Raw genomic sequence first — 22,261 nt, 5'->3', positions numbered from 1 at the left:
CCAAAGCGAATAAAATATTAACTTATAAAAGATAGAAGAGAAATTGAATTTAAAAAATCGCTTTTTTTTTATCATTCGATTGATCTTTTTTGCGCTTTGTAAGATCCAAATAGTTTCTTCTTCGTGAAGTTGTTTTTTAAAAGATAACACTGTTACGGAAACGTCAACACAAAAAAAGTCAATTTTTATCTTGAATAAGTCCTATAACTTTAAATCAGAGGCGGACCACAAGGGCGTAAAAGGTATACCAGCTGCTAAAGGCGTCATCAACTTGAAAATAGTTAAATCAACGAAATCTTTAAAGTGTTTGAAATTTTGTCCGAAATTTTAAAAAATTTCTCCTAAAATAACATAAACTCCGTCCGATCATTTGTCTCCTGAAAAGAAGTTTTTAAAAATTGTTTTCTGTTAATGCCTCCCATATGACGATTGAAACAAAGTATCTGTTTAATAATCTACAAAGTGTCAATAAAAGGACCAAACAATCAGAGTATAAAGAAACAGAAGAAACAACGAAGTATCCCTTGCTTATCTTGTAGTATAATTGAGATTCGTGTTTAGGTGATGATACAAACCTGCCAGAAAAATGGAAAGAAACCATTGCGATAAAATTAAACGGATTATAGAAACTGTGAGAAACTTTTATTGCATTCCAAATTTTAACAAGAGTAAAACTAAACAATCAAAGAATCGACGAATAAGTATCTGAGTAAATTGCTTACCTTTACGTGAATAAAAATATGAGACAAACTGCTGAAGTTTTTGTTTACGTAAAGCTGACCAATTACTGAGTAAAAGCAATTGCTCATTTTTATTCACCCGGCCTAAAGAGTCGACGAATAAGTATCTAAACATTTTTCCTAAAAGAATAAGTTCGTGCTGATGTGACACGAGACGTTTTAACTTTTAAGGAATATTATTTGAAAATTCTGAAGACTGAAACATAATTATAACTTTAACCAATTAAGGTGTGTTATATTTAAAGTCAATTAAGGCATATTATATTTAAAATATTATGTACCTATATGTAATTAGTGATAATGATAATCAAGTTTGAATAGTAGCTTTGTTCATTTTTTGAAGTTTAATTAGTAAAAAGTGTATAAATAAATTTTAAAAATTATAAACTTTAATGAAGACAGTATTTACTCTTAATAACTGATTTTAATAAATTTTTGATAACAAAAATGTTTGTTTCAAAGTTTGGACTTTTCTGATATTGATTGTTGATAATGCATTGATGACGTATGTCGGTTAGATATTAGTGACATTATTTTATGACATACTTATGTGATGATGTACTTATTAAACCTTCGTCCGTTTCTTGTGAGAAATTGACCTTGATTGCAGTTTTATGAGAAACATTTTGTAGTTTTCCATGTAGATCTTTTGTGTCAAAAAGCATGTTTGTTTTTTTTGGATTAAAATTAGAAGTTAGGGGGTAGAGGTGGATAGGGGGGCGGGGTGTTTGTCTTCAGAAAAATAAGATACAGGTTTTTACAAGGGTGACGATGTAAAAAAAAAAAAGATAACTGTCGTGGGACAAGTGACACACTAGGATAAGTGACGCAATATGGATATTTAAAAAAGTTAACATTTTCCGAGGTTAAAATCTAAATATTTAGTCCAACAGACGGAATACTTGTCTAAATTTGGTACTTGAATCATAACATGCTTTAAATAAAAGGTTTTTAATTTTTTTTTTGTAATGTTAAAAACAAGTAAAACCAGAGTTTAAAATAAGGGATACTGATTTAAAATAATGCATAGTTAGAATAATGTATACTAATTTAGAGTAATGTAGAGATACGTATTTAGAATATTGCGCACTAATCGATTTGAAGATAAAAATACTTTTAGCCCAGGCGATGAGTCCAAATGATATATTACAACGACCTAAGGACATTAAAGAATATTATAAATATTATAAATATTCTAAATAATTTCTTGCACATTTTTTATTGCTGATTAGAAGGGTAATTTTTATTGTTATCAATTTTGGACCGTATTTTATTAAATATTTGTAGCTACTAAATTTACATTATGAACACATTTTAAAACATTTACAAAAAAATATAAATATTTAAAATTAAACTAAAAATATTAATAATTCGGAGTATGTGTTGCAAACGTAATAATTTGATGTATTTATTTTCGAGAGTTTGTTGTTGGAGATTTTGTTGGAATAAATAAATTGTTGAAGTCTTCATCATTCATTGACATGGGGTTTAAAAACAACGCGCCATCCAACAGTGACATCTCAGTATCATTTAGAAGATCCGAATCTTTGATGGGCGTCGATTCAATCTCTGAGTAAATTGTCTTGGCGAATGTTTTACCGATTGGTTCAGTAAACTTCTTTGGGGAATGAAACGGGAGCAATTTACGCTTACGCGTCGGACTAAGAGAGCCAAAAGTTTGTATCATTTTATTAGAAAATAACGTTGCATCTAGAGAACTTTGTTTTATTTGGGTAAGGGAGTTTTTCGCTTCATTTAACTGTTCGCTTATAACCTCCCTTTGCTCTTCGCTTTTGTAGAAGCGCTCGTCTAGTTCTTGGTATTCTCTATGCTCGTTTTTAAGCTGATCGATCTCGTCAATGACAAATTTTTGATCACTCGCCATAGCAATGCTTCCGTGTAGCGCTCGAGTACATTTTTCAAGGTGGCTTGATAATCCTTTAACGCGAGACTATTAAAAAAAAATTAAAAATCGTAATTTTAAAAAATCCATGCATATATTTAGATATTCAAAAAAAAAAAAAGATAACTGTAAATACCTGCAGTATTTGAACTTTTTTCTTATATTCTTCCAGTACAACTTTGTCGTTTTCTCGCTCTTTCTCCACCTCAAGGCATTTCTTTTCGTAATTATTAACTTCAACCTTGAGCTGTGAACGCGAGTTTTCCAATTCTCCCATTAGTGATTTAATTTTTAAGCGAGCTCTTTGAATAAGTGTTTTTTGTTGGTGATAACGTTGTTTTAGTGACTTTGCGATCGAGTGACAAGTATGCAAATGGTCTTGAAAACGCTCGACTCTGTCTTTACATTCGTCGTGTATCCCAGCAGGTATTTCTCTTGCAGGTAGATTTTGATCTTCTTCTTCTGTCAAAAGATTGTGAATATTTTCAACATCTCGACTGAGAACATTAAGTACAGACTAAAAAGAAAATCACAACTTAAATAGACACTAAGTTGGCCATAACTGTAAAACTTAAGCTTTAAAATTCAAATGTAACTTACGACTATAAAGAAGGAAAAAAAAAAAAATCAAAATAATATATGGACCTTTAGTAACAACTTAAAGCGTTCTTCGTTCCATTCAGAAGGTTGATCAACATGCAGCGCTGGTTTTGATTGGATGGCTAATGCCGTGTTTAATTTTCCTACAAGGTCTTTCTTCATTAATTGATATCTTTTACGGACTCGCAAATTTTCCTCTCCTAAGCTAATAAACGAAATTTTAAATAAGAAACAAAGTTATGAGCGAAAATTTTAAAATAACTAATAGATAGTATACCAACTCAAAGTTAAAAAAATTAAAATACATGTGCACTTTCTCATTAAGGAGAAAATACTCTTCTTTAATTTTGAGCAGCTCTTTGACTTTTTCATCAAGAAGCAATCTATTCTCTTCTTCAGATATGCGTGTTTTCTGCTCTTTTTCTTCAAGAAGTAACCTGTTATTTTCGTCCATCACACGCAGTTTTTTGTCTTTTTCTTCAAGAAGCAATTGATACTCTGTCTCTAATACCCGCCATCCGTTTTCTTTCTCTTCGTATTTTTCTTCGTTAGTTTTAAACTTCTCTTCTAACTTGGTGTATAAAGTTTCGATCGTTTTCAGTTTCTCTTCTTCGTTCTTGATAATCTCATTCATTTCGTGAACATGATCTTTCTTTAGTTTTTCCACCAACTCGGCGTGGGAAGATTTTTCATCTTGCACGTGCTGCAAAAGCGACGACGTCTCCTTTCTTTTTGACACGGCAACTTCGTAACTTTCTTGCAGCAGATTTTTTAACTCTTTTCTCTTTTGCTTCTCGTTTGAAACTTCAGCCTTCAGAGTGGAAGTTAATTCGTGGAGCTTCTCAATTTCTTTCTAAAAAGAAATTTAAAACATGTTTCGATGGGCATTTTAAATCGAATGTCTTTCCAAGTCAATGCACACTCTGACAAAAAGTTCTATGTTTAAAAGTTCTATGAGCCTACTTTAGAACCTTAAAAGTCTATAGAAACTCTATGGGATTTCTGAAGAATTTTTTTTGTCCTGAGTCTGTAAAATTACCTTGTAATGAATAACGGATTTTGCATCTTGTTTTGCATGCAAAAGATTTTCTTCGAGATAAGCTTTTTCTGAAGTCAGCGATTCAACTTTAAGACGATAATCTTCGATCCGCATTTGAAGAGATTCAACTTTCAGCATTTCTTTCTTCATCTTCGAAATATTTAATTCGCCATCTTTTGACTGCGAATCTTCTCTCTTTGAAATTTCAATACTTTTTTGCTTATTGGCTTCCAAAAGTTCATTGGCGTGGTTTTCTAATTCAGAACACTTTCGACGTAAACTGCAATGAAATAAATCGAAAGAAATGAAAATATAACGTTTGTAACAAAACAATAAACGTTTTCTCCACAACAATTTAACAAGAAATTTGTGACAACACTTTGTGGCTGTTTGTATGACACAAATTGGGTCAGTGAAGTCAGTGATTTACTGAGACGATTAAAACATCTTGAGAGATAGCATTTAAATTTGGTTTGTTTGAAAAATAACATTTTATTAAATAACATAAAAACCAAATTTGACATAAAAATCACACTAGAAAAAGTTTCTTAACTTTTTTTAGTGCGATTTATGGAAAAATTGCATTAAAAAAAAACTGCATTCAGAGAATAAAATCTTTAATTTGTTATAAAAAAGAAAGAAGAAAAAAAAAGCTGAATAAAATTTCAGCAAAATGATGGGTAGCTCACAAATCATATAAAAACTAATTTAGGTGATTTTCTTAACAACAGCAAGATCTCAGAAAAATGAGATCTACCAAGCCAGGCCAGGTTCTTCTCAATTAAACAACTCTTACTCCTTTATTGTAGAAATGGCTTTTTCTTTCAAATCTTTTTTTGCTTTTATCAAATCTCGGCAACTGCGTTGTGTGTTTAATAATTTTGATTTGGTCAATTCAAGATCTTTTTGTAGGTCAATATGACTCTGAGACTCTTGAGATCTCATCTGCAGATCTTGCTTTTCTTTCTCAAGATTATTTATTCTGTCTGTAAGATCATTTAGCTGATGGTTTCTCCTTTGCAGTAGCAATTCCCTGTTGTTTAATTCAATTTCAAGTTTTTCAATGTGAGACAAACATTTTTCTAGAAAAGCAAAAAAATATTTGTAAATAAATATGTTAAATATATTTGTAAATAAATATGTTAAATATATTTGTAAATAAATATGTTAAATATATTTGTAAATAAATATCTTAAATATATTTGTAAATAAATATCTTAAATATATTTGTAAATTGAATTTAATGTGTTAAATAAAAGATTGGCATAATATAATAATTGATATAATTTTGCTGTAATTAAAACCAACTGGACTAAAAAAAATTATTCTAAGTTACTAATAACCAAAATGCAAATTTCAACTTTCTTCAACTGAGGCGCCATTTTGTTTCTCTTTAAATTTTAAAAAACATTAACCAAGAGGTATCGTGGTGTGACCTAACAAAGTCCTATGCTATAAGAAAGTCCTAATTTAAGAAATGACAAATTTTGTATATATAATAGAAACATTTGCGGAAAATAACTCTGTTGTTTTAACTAGATATCTAGTGAGATAAAATAACTAAATTTTTTTCTCTAAATATTTATTTTATGTATAAGAAATTTGACATTTCTTAAATTAGGACTTTCTTAAAGCATAGGCCTTTGTAAGGTCACACCACGGTAAGTCGTCACACCACGGTAAGTAACTTCATAGGTAATTCCATGTTAAATTAACAAATAAAAAGTCATCATCCATGGCATTGAATTCATGGCGTTGAATTGGGCCCATTTTTCTCCTTTTGAAGTATTTTATGTAAAAAAAATATCAGTAATTGCTGAAATTTAAAACCCACCCATTTTAGAGGCAAGGAATTAAAAAATGTCAAAACTCTTTTAAAATTTTGGTAGGATAAAACATACTTTTTCTGGTTAACTTATTTATAAAAAAAGATTTTTAAAAATAACAGCAAGAAAATAAAATTGGGCTTTTGTATTAAAAATTATAAATAAAGGTTGCAATTTTACCTTTAAACTTACTAAAATACTTAATACTATATAAGTTTTATGAAACATATTAAGACATGTGACACAGTTGTAGTGAGCTTACTAGTCTAACACAACTTAATCGACTTTCATGACTCTTCAATTCAACAACCATTCATTTTTTTCATTACAACAAAGGGAGAATGGTTAGCTAACCTTAAAAAGATTTGATTTAAATTAAATCTGGTTCAGAAATCTTTGTCTTGGAAAAAAAAGTTCCATGAGAGCAGTTAAAACCCCCTTTGTTTCTTGTACTTAATTCATTTTTTATTCCAAGTTTGGGTAAATTGTTATTTTTGCAAAAGATTTACTGAAAAAACAATAAACTTGCTGAATAATTTGATTAATGCTGATGACTGTACACTCTGTAAGACTTTGCATTTCTGATAATAAATCAATGCAATCAACCCACTTATTCCTACCATACAGATAAACGACGTTAGGTCTTGATTAACTTGATTGTTGATTCAATAATACCTCACCAGCAACTCTGAATACTTTTATGCTCAGTGACCCTGTAACTATTGCAAAACGAAGTTTTCATATAATGAGTATTAATTCATTACATGAAAAATGCCTGTGATGGAGTCATTAGAACTAGTGCTCTAATGACTCGTTAGAACACAAGCTTTAATGACTTGACGACAGGGAATTTACTTTTTGTATTGTGATACAGATTATTAAAGGAGAATACTTTGGTTGGATTTTGATGAAAGCCTATTAACAACAGATAGCTCGATTGGATTCTGATAAAAAACTGTTTGATGTATCTATTCATGTGTTATCAACAAAAACAACTATCTTTTAGATACTTTTTGAAGTTGATGGATGAGGGCATTTATTGCATGTGTGCAACATGCAGTTAAAATTCTGAAAGCTTTTTGTTGATGTCATGATGATCTTTGTGGTGGAAGGAACATCAGCAAGCATCCACATTTCGTGATGATTTGTTAAGTTTGAGATTTTTTTTGTGCTAAAATGCACAAAAAAATCTCAAAAATGCTCGTGGCTTACAGTCAAAAAATTGTATAGTTTGATTTTAATAGGCTTGCTGAGAATTTCATACAGCAGAATTTCTTTTTCACTGACACCGATTTCCAGCTCTGCATAGATAGAGGTGTATATATATCTATCAAATTTATTAGATAAACGCGTAGAAACTAATTACAAAAATTTGATTTATTTTTATAAATTCATGTTTAAATTTATTTTAAATATTATTTTAATTTAAGAAACTTTTTTACTTTTTGAAAGAACATCTCATGTTTTTTAAAACTTTGTTACTTCTTTAACTATTAGTCCAAACAATAGTATAGAAAACAGATATTAGGTGACAAAAAAATAGTAAACTTGTTTTTTGCACTAGAGACTTCAATTGGTACTAAAACCAACTAAATCAGACACTATAATAGCATCATCTTGTTGAAGTGACAGATTTATTTCAAGACAAAATCTGGAAAAATATAATCATGGGAGATAAAGAATCTTGAAGAGATAATGAGACTACCAATTATCATTTGCAATAAACTTAATAACATTTTTTAGTCTTATTATCAGACTTAGTTAAACAACAACTTTTAATCTTAACAACAACAAAAAAAAAATACGTTTGCTCTTGTTATTTTTATCCAGCAGCAGTTTTAAATCTGCAAATTCTTCCTCATAATTCCGCTTACAGAACTGAGTTTCGTTTTTCGTTGTAGACAAATCAATCAGCAACTCTGTTCGCTGTTTTTCAGAAGCTGCTAGCTAAAAACAATTAAAATTCTTATAAAGCTAAAGTGTAAATTAAAATTCTTATAAAGCTAAAAGTGCACAAATCAAAACAATAAATAGTTTTTAATTATTCTTCTCATCAAACTTGAGAAATTCTTAAAAAATGATTTGATAATATTGTACCAATTTTGAAGCATTTAAGGTCGAAAGCCTAATCATCTTAAAAAAAAGGCTGATATTGATAGATTCTGTTGATTATATAATTTTGTTTATTAAAAAGTTTATTTAAAATTTTATTTAGAGTTTAAAAATTTGTTAAAAACTACTTTTACTAAGTTTTATGCTCTTAAAATATCACAGAAATTTTTTTTTTTTTTCTTAAAAAGAATAATATTAATAAATTAAAATTATATTGTATAATATAAAATTATATAGTTATTAATAATTATAATTATATATTTTATAATAATAATAATAAATAATATTTACAATAATAATAATTTTATAATAATAATAATTATAATTAACAATTAAAATAATTATAATTATTAACAAAATATCTATAATATTACATTAATATTGATAAAAATATAAATTTAACACCTCTAGTTTTAACTTTTCTAATTCATCGAGTATTTTGGATTTTGAAGATTTTTCATGCTGCAATTGTTCTTCTAGTAATCGCAGCTGGTTGGATTTCATCTGCCCAACAGCATGAATCTCGTCAACTGTAGTTTCAAAAACATGATTTTCACGATTTTTTATGTGTAATTCATCTTTCAGCTTTTTAATCTAAACAAAAGAACAGAAAAAATATCTTTAAAAATTTAAAACAAAAATTGAAAAACAAAAACCGAAGAACAAAATAACAAAATATTACTTACAATTTCTTTCCCTTTTTCAATTTTTTTTTTGTAACTCAAAATTGTCTCATCTGATTCACTGTGATTTGCTTTACTAAAAACAAAAGATAATAAAATTCAACCTAAGTAAAAATTATTTTTGAAACTGATTTAGTTTTGAAATATGCTTCAGTATAAAAATAAATAAATTTAAGTTTAAATTGTAGAAAACAAGTTTAGATTTAAAAATCACTTAAAAATTCTGTTTCCTGTTATTTGTTTGATTCCAACAATGTAGGTATCATTTTAAGTTTTTAGTTACAAGAAATATTGTGATTATCAAATGTTGTTCTTTCTAAATATGAGTTTTAAACCAGAGCATTACTTTCTTTGCTTTAACTATTTGAACTTTTATTTATTAAGCATTTTACTCAATTTTAAAGACTTTTATTGCTAACTTCAATAAGAAAGATCATTTCTTGTAAAAAAAAAAAAAGAAAAAAAGATTGAACCTGGATGGCTCTATTGATCTTGGAGTCACAGATTCTTTGATGATCTCCTAAACATAAGAATTTTTACAAAGCATGTAAAAAGAAAATACCTCATGCAATAAGTCAATTAAATATACTATTTATGTGCAACTTTTATAACATTTTAACTTATTACCTTAATTGCCTTCACTTCAGCTGAGATTCCCTGCTGCTGTTTTTTCCACTCCCAGTGTTCATCTTCTAACTAAAAATAAACAAAAACCAAATACAAAATGAATAAAAAATTGTTTGATTGTATTTTTAGATTAAATCTAAGATAATATTTTATTTATAAAAAAGAAATTAATGAAAGCGTTTAATTATAGTAGGTACATGATGTACTGCATTTTTAAAGGGTATGCTAGCATCGATTATAGAAAACACATTAGCATGGATGACATAAATTGATGTTATTTAACTGAATGATTAAGAGATTCTCATTCATTCAATATTCACATCTTCTCATGCTACCTTTGTAGTTTTGTTACACATTTGAAAAACTTTATAAAACTGGTTTTCTTCCTGCTTTAAACAAGATTTAAAACTTTTAGTGGGAAACTAATATAGGTTTTGGAGTATTACATATAGAATATTTTGGTTTAAGTGGATGAACAAAACGCTTTCGTTTTTATACAAGTATAAAATTTTTTAATTTGGCTGAGTACTGTTAGAGGTTAAATCAAATAATTATGCTGATTATGCCACTTTTTTAAAAGATACTTTAAAACTTGGTTAAAGAACATTACTTGTCTTTGTATTTCTGTCAATCTGACATTCAAGATGTCATCAGTTTCATCTTTTCTTCTGGTGGATGTCAACTCCTTTTTAATAGAAACGAGCTGATCAAGTTGCTCCATGTCGCTAAAAAAGGTTTGCATTTAAAACTACATAGAATACAAAGGAATTTACAAAAATGTAAATTATGATAAATTATGATCAATTATGATAAATTCAAACAAAGAACAAGTTTTTTTTTAAGAAAAATAATGAGTTACAACCTTCTAAAAACAATTTTTAACGACAAATTTTAAAATACTCTAAAATTAAAATAAAAATAAATAAAATAAAATTGATTAACCAATACATTTAAAAAGCTTTTCAAACTTGTATAATAGTATCCTCAAATAAAATAGTTTTGCTACAAAAATGGTGTCGTAAAAATTTAGTTAAATACAATTTTTACAACATAACCTTTTGCTCATAATATTTTTCTGCATAATGTATCCAGAAAAAATTATGAGCAGAAAAAATTATGAGCAAAAAAAATATTAAGCATCATAAAACAATGCTGATCATCCTGAGATCAATTTTTCCCCAGATTCTCGCAGGTTAAACACTTAATCATATAAGTTATAAATTTGGACAATGGTAATTTCTCCTCTGCAATTAGATAAACAAATTCATATTTGGTATATATGCAGTGTATCAAAATCTTCTATGAAAATTTGAAGGAAACTTTCGTTACCTGCTGCTTAATTTAAAAACCTATTTTAGCTCCATGCGACCTTGTGATGAGTGAAGATAAAACTTCCACAGTGAGATCAAGCTGTATTTTAAGAAAAAAGACCTTGACCTTGTAAAACAGCTTTTCAAGACATGTCATCCCCAAGTCATTGAAACAAATTGAGCTTTAAATGTAGTAAAAAAACTTATTTTATTTTTAGTAAAAAAAAATAACTAAAATTGCCCGATTCCTATGTTCCTTAGCATTCTTGTGTTTGAATTAGATCGAGAAATCAACTTACTCTACTCTTCTCTGTCGTTCTTTTCTCAACTCTTTTTCCAGGTGCTCTTGTCTTTTATTCAAGTCATTAAGGGTTGTTTCAAAGATGTCACTCTTAAAATAAAATAATTAAAAAAATATTAACACATTTGTTCTGTGTATTATGGCTGACCAAAAATATTAAGACTAAACTGATTAACAAATTTATGGATAAACCATTTTAAGAATAACTTTTGCTAGAACTGATCTTTAAACTTTTAGTCTTCAACCAATAAAATCAGTATTAGTTAACAACCAACTTGTATAATTTTAAGTTTCAACTCTTAAGTTTAGGGTTAGGGTTTTCAACTAACCATAAACCTAGTTTATCTATCCTAGAATGAGTTGGATGAAATAAAGTTGGTTTTATCATTGGAATGAGTTGAAATGAGTTGAAATGTTGTTGAAATGAGTTGAAATGAGTTGAAATTTATCATTGGAATGAGTTGAAAATGAGTCTGTTGTAAACTAGTGCACCAATATGGTACACCCTAAATATAATTATGGCAAGTCAGTCAAATCTTTAAAAGTTAGTTACATCTGAACGCACCATTGGTTTTAAGTGCTCACTTAAAATCCTTAAAAAAAAATTTTGTGTTTTTATTTTAAGATTATTAAAAGAAAAACTTACTTTAAAAACTTTAGACTTTTCAAAATGGTTTTCAATAACATACAAACAAAATGATCAGGCTGTTTGTATTTATTCTTTTCATTTTTTATTTATTTCTTTTCATTCTTATTCATTTCAAATTTGCATTTCTCTTATTCATTTCATTTTTACCTCTTATCAAATTTCACAATCAAAGTCCACAAAATTTTATAAAATTTTTAATTACAAACTACAAAATGATAATTTCGGTTTACCACAGAAAATAGTTTAATGAAGTTTGATTCAAAAATGAAGTTTGATTCAAAAACCTGAGATTAGATTTAAACAAAAATTTATTTTTAACCTATAAGTACAAATAACATAAAAAGTGCAGATACCTCATTGTCTTTAAACTTAACTTTCGAACTGTAACTTCTCTTGTGTGAGTTAGCTCGTTGGTTTTGAAACTCATCTTCTGATGATTCACTGGATGTTAACTAAACATTTATTTAAAATCAAACTAAATTTAAAAATAGAAATGATGACATTATTTGTTCCTTTACCAGAATAATTATATATCAATTGAGCATCTTAGTGGAAAAAAGGATAATATTCCAAAATGACAGAAAATAAATAGAGATTAAAAGATCATACTTCTTAGAGACTTTATTTTTCAACTTTTTGAAATATTATCCTTTTTCTACTCATCCTTTCAATTTAGAATGCATTCACACTTTTAAGATTACATATTTTTAACATTAAACTGCACAGTCAAAAATATTTTAAAACTGGATAAAAAAATTAAATCGTTCTAAAATTTAATAAAATATTCAATTGCAGTATATTTTGAATACAATCATGATATACTAATTGTCTTAAATAACTGTATGAAACTTGTCAAAATTAATCTATCAAAAAGATATGTTAATCAAATATATCTTTCGGTAACATATCTCTCGATCACATATCTTTCGGTCACATATCTTTCGGTCTCATATCTCTCGGTCTCATATCTCTCGGTCACATATCTCTGGATATCTTTTTAAAAATTTTGATAAAGTAATCTCTTACATATACTTTTTGTTTCTTGACTTCTTTTTGTGAGGTCTTTTTGATTTTAAAATGATCACTTTCATAGTCTTCGTGGTTCTGCCGCTGTGATCTGTTTCTGCTCTTAAGATCTTCTTGAAGCTAAACACACACAAAAAATAAGTATAAAAAGATTTTTTTTTCTTATAATTTATTTAAAGTACTATAAAATAAGAACCAATGAATGTGATTACAAACAAAAAAAGGTTCATAATGATGCAACTTTGATATTTGTGGCTTTTACTTTGTAATACTTTACCAAGTAAAAATATCATTTGCTTTATTTTATTAACATTGAACCAATGATTAAACTACAAATTTTTAAATTGCAGAATGGGATGGAGAAAAAAAAAGGGTTGCAGAAGAAACAGGAACTCATTATATAAGAAGTTTTAACAGTTTCATTTCTATGTCAAAATGCAGGTCAACTTGGAGTTTCCAAGATGGAGGAGTTTGTAATGTCATTAAATGGTATGAGAAGCAAGGTTTTATAAAACCTAATTAAAATATTTTTTATGCTTCTTCTTTTTCTATTTTGTATAAATAATATATTAATGAGTTTAAATTAGTTTTAAAATGTGGTATTGCAAAACCAAGTTAAATTTAAATATATATACATGCGTACATACATACATGCATACATACATACATACATACATACATACATACATACATACATACATACATACATACATACATACATATCAAATTTTATATTCAAAAAAAGACTTTTGTTTTAAAAGTTACATACATTATTGTTTTTGTACTAAATTTAATATCTATGTCTTTAATACTTCTTAAAGTGTTAAAGTAATAAAACAATTTGCTACATGCATACAACAACATTTAAATTTGTTTAACCTCCATATAATTACAGCTTTGGCATTTAAATAGTTTTAAACTTTGTATTTAGACTAGATGTTGTAAATTTGTCTATTTGTTATCAATAGCAGACTTTCTTTGGAACTAAACAAATGCTCTAAGAAAACAAAAAAATTTAATACGTAGGAACACCTATCAAATCAATCATTGTTTGTATCAAATCAATCATTGTTTGTATCAAATCAATCATTGTTTGTATCAAATCAATCATTGTTTGCTACTTAAGCAAAATTATGAAAATGAAATTATCTTGAAAAACTAAAAGTACTCACAGATGATAAAGACAAATTATTAGCTTTGAATAATGAATTTCCTTTATCTTTTACAATTTCAGAAAGCTTCACTTTCTGACATCATAAAATCTGAAGGGCATTAAGCTTATTATATAAAACTGAAGGGCATTAAGCTTGTTATATGAAAGGTAATAAATCAAGTAATTCAAAATTTTTATCTTTTTCAATTTTATAGCAATGTTAAGTACTTCAAATAAAACTAAATTTTATTGGTATAAAGTTGTTACTTGTGATTATAACAAAGCTACTCTTATAAACAAATCAAGTCAACATTTCACAATGATTGAGCAAAATCTGAAAAGTAAAGCTTCTATTTCCATGTTCATTGTTTTATCTTTATTTTCATTGTTTTGTGCCACACCAACTAAGAGTTTTGCTGAAGGTAAAAAAAATCACCTTGCTGAGGAGGCATCTTTTTTAAAATAATTTTCTCTTATTGACCAATTTTTCCAAATAAATTTAGGATTATTTTTTTTATAGATTCTTTTTAGTAGAAAACATATACAAAGAAGATTTCTTTTAAGAAATGAATTTTCTCCACCAAATTTTATATATACACTCTCCTAATGTATAATCCTGGATCAATTTAAACCCCCAAAAAAATTTCCAAATTTGGTACACGGAAGAAATTTTAAAATCTGTAAAAGATAAAAAGAAAATTGTCTTACAACAAAAATAGCTTTGATAAGAACAAAATTCAAATGACATTTTCAGCTATATTTTTCATTAATCAATTGTTAAAACTCATATTTTAAAAAATAATTTAATGGAACTAAATAAGGAACTTATTACTTTACAACTGATATCTTTGAATTATAAAACACGTATGTCAAATATCAATTGCAGAGAAATGTTTTTCTGCCATGCTAAAAGTGGCAAGCTTTAGCTTCACCCACCATATTCAATCTTATGGCACTAGAATATAAAGTTATCTTATGTACTTTAAAATTATTAAGTTAACATAGCTGCTATACATAAAATAAATTACCCTAGCAATTTCAAACTCTTGCTCTCTGTTTAAATTTCTGTAATGATCCATCATTCGATCTGCAGTTGAAAGAATCTCGGTAGTTCTGTTTAAAGATTCAGTCAAATCACTGATTCGATCTGCAACTTCACCGTTCAGCATTTTTGTAAGATGTTAACATTTAAATATAGATTCTTATGATGAAAATCTTAACTCTTCATTTTCATTTTGTAATTCTTTATGACGTTCTTATCCAAAACTAGTTTTGATAACGATATAGTATATTTATGTGATTCTTAATAGGTCTACATTCTCTAATTTTAAATCGAAAACATAGAAATTAGCACCGATTTCTTAGCGCGATTTTTTTAATCTATTTTACGGAACAGAGATGATAAGTTTAAAGTCACTAATGAGCATCAGCGTTTTGATTTTCCGTTTACAAAAAAATAATTTTCCCAGTCATATGAAAAAATTGAATTTAAAATAATTTTTATATTTTGGCCTACAAAATTGAAAGATTCCAGAAAAAAATTTACCTACATACATTATATTATTTTGTTAAACCCTTCAAAGCATTGCGCAAAAAATACTATTTGATTAAATCCGTTTGAACTTACTTTTTAAAAATAACAAATTTTGTATGTCACACCATAAAGTTTTGCTGTTTTGAACGCACAAAGAGTTTTATATTGGTAATCTTTAGAAAATTCGGTTTATTCTAAAATACTGGTATAGAAATTTATACTTTACTCGTTATTATTCGTTTTTTATTTGCTGTTAATGGAAAAAACAATCTCAACGTTATCATCTACTCAACGTCATCATCTACTAACGTCATCATTTACTCTCAACAACATCTTGAGGTTTTGCTGATTGTGTTAAAATACATTTTTCATTTAGAGAAACTCTTTCTTAAGTTCTGAGTGACAGAAAACTTCTTTTTTCAAATATAAATTCATTTGTATGAATGTATTCTATTAATTGAGTACAAAATAAGTTATATTCGATTTGTTTAGACGTTCACATGCAGCCAATATCATTTTATTACACACAAAAGATAATGGTATACCTTAAAACTCTGCCAATGTTTTCTCTGTCTACAAAAGAAATTATTTTTGCATTTTGCGCTTCGTGAGCCTTATATAAAGGCATTACAAAAATTCTTTAAGCCAAAAAATAAAAAACTGAGAAAAAAAATAAATAAATAAAAAAAAAAAAAGAAATGGAGAGGTATGTATACACAAGTATCTTTATCATAAACAGCTGAGTTTTAAGCAAAAACAAGATGATTTCAAAACCGACACAATAACTGTAGGATTGAGCGTAGACCGTATTGATAATCGCTTTAAAATCACCTTTCGCGTTATTTTAAAATGCATTAAATTTCCAAAAATATCATGAAGTCGAATCGTTCGGAGAAAAAACTCTCTTTAATCAGTTTTTCAACAAAGAAAGTAAAAAACTGATTGAAAACTTGTTTTCAATGAATTCAACTTCTTTTTTTCTTCAAAATATTCACCACCAGTGTTGCACAAAGGGGACCTCGACCTCTCCCCCTCCACCACCAAAAATTAAAGAAGAAATAAAAGATTTTTTCTTAAAAGTTGATTTTGCATTTGTTTTGGTGCGTTAATAATTAAAGTGTCAAATATGTTATGTTATAATTCAATAACTTTATGATTTATTGCGTTCGATCAAATTTCTCAGAGAAGCAAAAGTTTAAACACAAATAGTTCAACAAAAATAAAAATAAACCGTCATTAATTATGAGGGTATTTAAATATTAATAACAGTAATAACTAGACTATATAACTGATATCAGCAAAATGACATAAAATTTGTGATTTTAATTAAGTAAAAGTCAAATGGTATCAAGTTTTTTCATTCTTTTTATCGCGTTGGGCGCTGCGCCCCAAACCTTTATCACGCAACAGACTTTGGTCACGGCACGAAGGCTCTATTCCCTGTAGCTCCTAATTTTTTTAAAACTTTTTTGCAATTTTGTTTAGTCGAAAAACTATCGTTTTTCTCGATTAGAGCGGAAATTATCGTACTTTTTAAAAAATAATTTATGTTGATGAAAATATTAGCCAAAATCTGTCCAAATACCAAATACTTTTTTGCCCAAACACCAACTACTTTACATCAAGTTCTAAAAAAGATCAGAAGAACGGATTTTGTCCGAGATTTTTTGGCATCGGTCTCGAAAGGACTGACTTTTTCGATATCAACTTCGTAGTATCGTTGATGGTACATACGTACATATGAGACTCCTTACACTCTGATGCTTACAGAGTATATTCTGTCCAACTTGAACGACAGCCTACAAACTTCCGAATTTAAATAAGCTTTGAGATTTAGAATCTTTTTTGCTTTAGTGATTATTGCAAACAAGCTTTTTTTTTTGACATTAGTTGGTCTGAATTTTTTTTTCAGTTGTTTTGTGTTGAATTTTGAACAAATGGGGCATAAAAACATAAGTGAAGTATAAAAATAAAAACGAACAACCTTGCAAAATTAATTTATAACTGCTATAGATGTTCTTTTGCCGATTTTTTTTTCTCTTCAGAATATTTATCGGGAACTTTGATTTTTTCTTCAGTTTATTCTTTTTAAAACTATTGTTCAAGAACATTTGAGGTAAGTTTGTGTTAAAAATAGAGATAGAAAAAGGAAAGATAATCGCTTTAACATAATCTTTGACATTAAAGAGATTAATATATTTAAAATTAAATTCAAAGCTTACGTACCTTATGTACCAACAAAAAAGCTAAAATATACAAAAAAAGTAAAAAAAAAAGTAAAAATCTTTCAAAAAAAAGTTCTCTTTAAAAAAAACTTTACATTTTTATCATTATATATTAATTTGTTTATACATTTATATATTAATCAATGGTATTGTGAGGTGAGTGAGCGGGTTTATCACTCCCCGGGTGCCTCTCGCTACGAGGTACCAAATGGTTCCTAAGACCAACAAGAGTTTGCAGAAAATTTCAATTTTTTATATTGGTTTATTTCTGGGAAATAAATTTTTATTGATTTATTTATGGGAAATATATTTATTGGTTTATAACAAGAAATACATTTATGTAATGAATATATTTATTTGCTGTAAATTTGCAACCTGCAATTAATAAAGTTCTCCTTTTTATATCTTATATAATTTTGTTGTGTTGTATAAAAGTATCATATTATAAAATATTTTTTGAGGGAGGAGAGGGTGTGGATTGGCGGCACCAAAAAGGTATTGTGCCCATGCGCCAGTTATGCTCGCAACGCCACTATCATTCTTATGTCTACATATTTATGCATTTAAATATTTACATACTTAAATTCTTTTGTTGTAAACTTTATTTTTGTTTATGCATTTACATATTTCTAAATTTATATTTTTACATATTTAATTATAAACTTATACATTTGTAATGTTTATGTGTTTACGTATGAAAGGGTCATTTACACCACAACGAAAAAAAAGAGATCTCCATATTTAGGAACAGTTCTTATTAAAAATAAATAAAGTTACAAACAATAAAAAAGTTGAGTCTCTAAAATACAAACTCAAGACAAATATTTATCACTTAATGTACTAGTTTTTTGCATATATATATAATAACGGTGTTTTTTTATTGTTTGACTTAAAACTTTTAGTTTTCATTTTTTTGAACATTTTGCGTACGTATGGACAAATAAATACGTATATTAACGCATCCATCCAAAATCCAACAACCATTGTTAGTGCCAAGGTAAAACTAAAATTTTCGCTCATCTGAATTTCCCAGAATTTGCATACAGCAAGAATAATGTGAGGCATGGAAGTAAACAAAATGTTAGTCAATGCAATCGTTGATGATAATAAGTAACCTTTAAAAAATGAACTCCGATGGTTTCTTGTTATCTGACCTAATGTTCGAGACATATACAGTGCATTTCCGTATACGTATATAGGAAACAAAACGATAAGTACGTGCAGTGTAATATCAATGATCGTAAATACAATATGTGAAAAAAAAGCCATTGCAGAACCAAACGGTATACTTATTAACCATAATGCAATTAAAGACCCGATTGTATGTTTTTTCGTCCAATAGATAGGGTATCTGATATTTAGTTGAGTATGCAAAAATCGGTTAAATGTCAACAACAAGGTTGCCAAGTGATACGCTATTAAAAATATTTTTAGCGTTAGCAAAAAGAGTAACGGATGCTCAACTGATAAAAAGTCGAGTATTCCAGAAACAAATAGAAATATATTTACAAAAAATTCAGCAAGACAAAGATTGACAATTATCCATCTTTGGGCGTAATCCATGTTGGATTTTCTAAGTTTTATAAATGTTACGAATCCTATTGCGTGCAGCACCACTCCTATCGGACAAGCGATGAAATAGGCGTAAGCGGTAGAGACCATTATTTGGGCGAAGGTCTTGATAGTCAAACTGGTTACAACAAATCAAGACAACTTTTTTCAAAAAATGTGGTAATTTCTCATATATATATATATATATATATATTAAGCTTCGCTCCCAGGAAGTTATACCTTCAAATGCACAGCGATTGTCAAAAATTTGTTATAAAAATGGAAAAAAAATAGGCGTTCTAAGCAGAAGAATGGTGAAATATTTTATCAAGAAATGTTAACAACTATTGATTGCTTTATAATACTGTGAGTATTTTCAAATTCATTGAAGCTTATTATGTGTTATATATTATTGATCTAATACATATATTGATGATTTGCGTTAAGAAATAATTTCAAGTGTTTTTTCGGCTTCCAATCACGTGCAATATGCGGGAACAAATAAGACAAAATAGTTGTTGTTAGATTTTTTATTTTAGAACTCATTTTGAACTCAAATTAGAACTCATCGGATTTTCATAAATCACGGTCATTTAAAGCTCATCCAATGGGATTACATTAAATTACTCGAAACAAATACATAAAATTAAATAAAATGAAAAAGGGAGCAGAAAACCTCTTTTTTTTCTTGGCGTAACAAAAAAAAAAAAAAAAAAAAATGCGTAAAGTTTAATTGCTTCATACCAAACTGGAGCTCATGACAGTTTGGCTTCTTTTAAATGTTTCTCATGCTTTTTCTTCAGCAGTTTTATCAGCTTTTATAAATTGTTTTTGATGTTTAGTAAATTGCATTAATAATTTCAAAGTAGAAACTCATCAAAGAAATCTAAAATCGAATAAAATATTCCTTACAAATTGGAGACAACCCGCACTGAATAAATCATTCAAAATTTGCTATCAAACGAAACATCTTTCATATTGTTCACGAGTTCTTTTTACTCATGTTTTTCACTTTTTATAAAAGTTATCAATATGATGGAAAATCTAAAAAAAAATGTCAATTTGTATCTTAAAGAAATAAACTTAAATGTAGGCGGACCGAAGGTGTGACGCTTGCACCGGCTGCCGGCTATTATCTCTAAAATGAATAAACGAGCTACGATCTAAAAATTAAAAAAAATAACAACAACTATTTAACAAGAAAAACAACAACATTTGGACAAAGACTCGTCCGAATATTTTTTGCACTTTAAAAAACACATTTTATTTTCGTACTAAAACGTTACCTAACATAGAGGTCCTGCGCTGCGGTTATTTCTGCTTTTTTGTTTACGCGTTTTAAGGTGTTTTGAAATCAAAGAAACAATAAACCACTAAGACTCTATTAAGACTCTTTTTTTCTGAACGAAAGTTGAAAACCGGAAGAGTACAATTTTGCTTTTTCTCATTTTACAATCATCCAGAAATTTCTATTTATTACAAAATGAGATGTATTTATAAATAGCTCGATAAACTCCTCTATCTACATCAGAAGTGTACAGATATATCATAATATAAATATTGTTCAGTATAAATACAAATATTTAATTACAAATACTTGTATTTGTAATGAAATATTTGTATTTATACTGAATAATATTGTTAAATAATGGCATAGTTAAATAATTACTGTAAACTATCTAGTTAGCCACCACACCTTCTAATAAGCCTTTCCATTTTAGCTTGTACCCATTAAATTCATGATGCTATTTTTAAATAAGCTCCCGGAGCCTAAATTAACGCTGCGTAATAAAATACGAGGTGTTGAGAAAGGGTGAGTGCTACTTCCTTTTTGAATTGCTGGGACACAAGCATAAGCAGAGAGGTGAATGACGTGTAATATTAAGCTGCTCGGTTCGTAGAAGTTTTGTAGCGATGAAGCCATCCACCGGTTAACAGAGTGCGTGTTGCGTCTGAGCCAGGACAATAAATCTATCGTTACTACACTGAGTTTGTTTTGAACTTATTATGAGAACAAACTCTGCCTCACCGGATTGTCATTCGGAAATGGATTAAAAGGCTTGTATCGACGGGATCCACCATTACTGTTCAAAATACTGGTTTTCCGAGTGCAATCAGAGTCGAAGAAAAAATCTAAAGTGTCCGACAATCAATAAGTGAAAGTCCAAAATTGTTTGTAAGAAAATTGAAGCGTTGAACTTAAAAAAATTGTTTCTGCATGTGATTTTAAAGCGCGACTTATAATATGTATAATTTTACTGATAAAGGAAATGAAGGGCTCAATTGAATTACCTGGGTCATGATTTTTTTTTTGAAGACCGTAGAGCCGAAGTACTAATTTTACGGAGCGATACTGCGAGATCTCAAAATTTTAGCTCCATCTTTGCAACAGTTTCTTGGCTTTCATGCAAAAACATGGTTTAAAGATGGTAGCGCTTGTCACACATCAAATCGTTTAATTGAAGCAGCAAAAGAGGTTGTTCACCAATAAACTGATTTCTCAAAGAGGTGACGTCAACTGGGCACAATCTCTTTGCGAAAAAAAAAAAAACTTTCTGGAAAATTCTTTATTTTTAAGTTATTTTTAAACTGTACTCAACCTTTCTGGGTACTTTGTAAAAAACGAGACAAACTGGTTTCTTCTTCTTTGTTTATTTGCAATAATGTAATATAACGTCATTCTATAGATTAGGTCAAAATGGATGACGTGTAGGGTTATGAATAATTTTGAGGTTATATTAACTTGTTTTAAAATATTTATCAATTTTTCTATTTTTTTTTTTAATTTTTTTTTGTAATTCTTACGTGTGCAGGGTTTGAAAAACAAAGTGCTTGTTGCTTAGAAACTACGGATTGAAAATTATCTGATAAAATGTTATTCTCCATTAAGCAAGTTTTTTACAAACGTTTTTCTCGCTGTCTTTTTTACAAACATTTCTCACTGTCTTATTATCTTTGATTATTGTTCTAGAATTGTTACAT

At 28.1% G+C, this 22,261-nt stretch overlaps 1 protein-coding gene across 2 annotated transcripts; it reads right to left on the bottom strand.

Moving 5' to 3' along the window:
- Positions 1 to 1,996: 1,996 nt before the first annotated feature.
- LOC145185613 (uncharacterized) lies at positions 1,997 to 20,161 on the bottom strand. Of its 2 annotated transcripts, none has more exons than XM_090097918.1 (16): positions 20,024 to 20,161; positions 12,817 to 12,936; positions 12,144 to 12,242; positions 11,140 to 11,231; positions 10,141 to 10,255; positions 9,531 to 9,599; positions 9,377 to 9,423; positions 8,907 to 8,979; positions 8,626 to 8,814; positions 7,914 to 8,055; positions 5,079 to 5,364; positions 4,283 to 4,562; positions 3,549 to 4,096; positions 3,289 to 3,448; positions 2,780 to 3,160; positions 1,997 to 2,691 (listed from the first exon to the last, which is right to left on the bottom strand). In XM_090097918.1, exons 1-16 carry the CDS (start codon positions 20,036 to 20,038, stop codon positions 2,149 to 2,151), a joined length of 3,159 nt encoding a protein of 1,052 aa, XP_089954044.1. In that variant the 5' UTR covers positions 20,039 to 20,161; the 3' UTR covers positions 1,997 to 2,148. The 2 variants fall into 2 exon arrangements, with proteins under 2 accessions (XP_089954044.1, XP_089954043.1); XM_090097917.1 differs by lacking the exon at positions 20,024 to 20,161 and adding an exon at positions 14,998 to 15,548.
- Positions 20,162 to 22,261: the final 2,100 nt, after the last annotated feature.

This window comes from Hydra viridissima, unplaced genomic scaffold (assembly GCF_058129835.1).
Source record: "Hydra viridissima isolate aposymbiotic clone 2 unplaced genomic scaffold, HvirCarnegie_v1 scaffold_9, whole genome shotgun sequence".
Classification (NCBI taxonomy): Eukaryota; Metazoa; Cnidaria; class Hydrozoa; order Anthoathecata; family Hydridae; genus Hydra; species Hydra viridissima.
The sequence above is the reverse complement of the archived record's forward strand: the minus strand, read 5'-3'. Positions and strand labels throughout refer to the sequence as shown.

Bases quoted from the DNA above. Each gene is read 5' to 3' on its own strand.
- LOC145185613 (XM_090097917.1), bottom strand. From the start codon at position 15,138: ATGCTGAACGGTGAAGTTGCAGATCGAATCAGTGATTTGACTGAATCT. The intron at 8,056-8,625 runs GTGTTAAATTTA...AATTGTTTTTAG, and splicing joins TAGAAAAGTTAAAACTAGAG to CTAGCAGCTTCTGAAAAACA. The intron at 4,097-4,282 runs GTAATTTTACAG...ATTTCTTTTTAG, and splicing joins AATCCGTTATTCATTACAAG to AAAGAAATTGAGAAGCTCCA.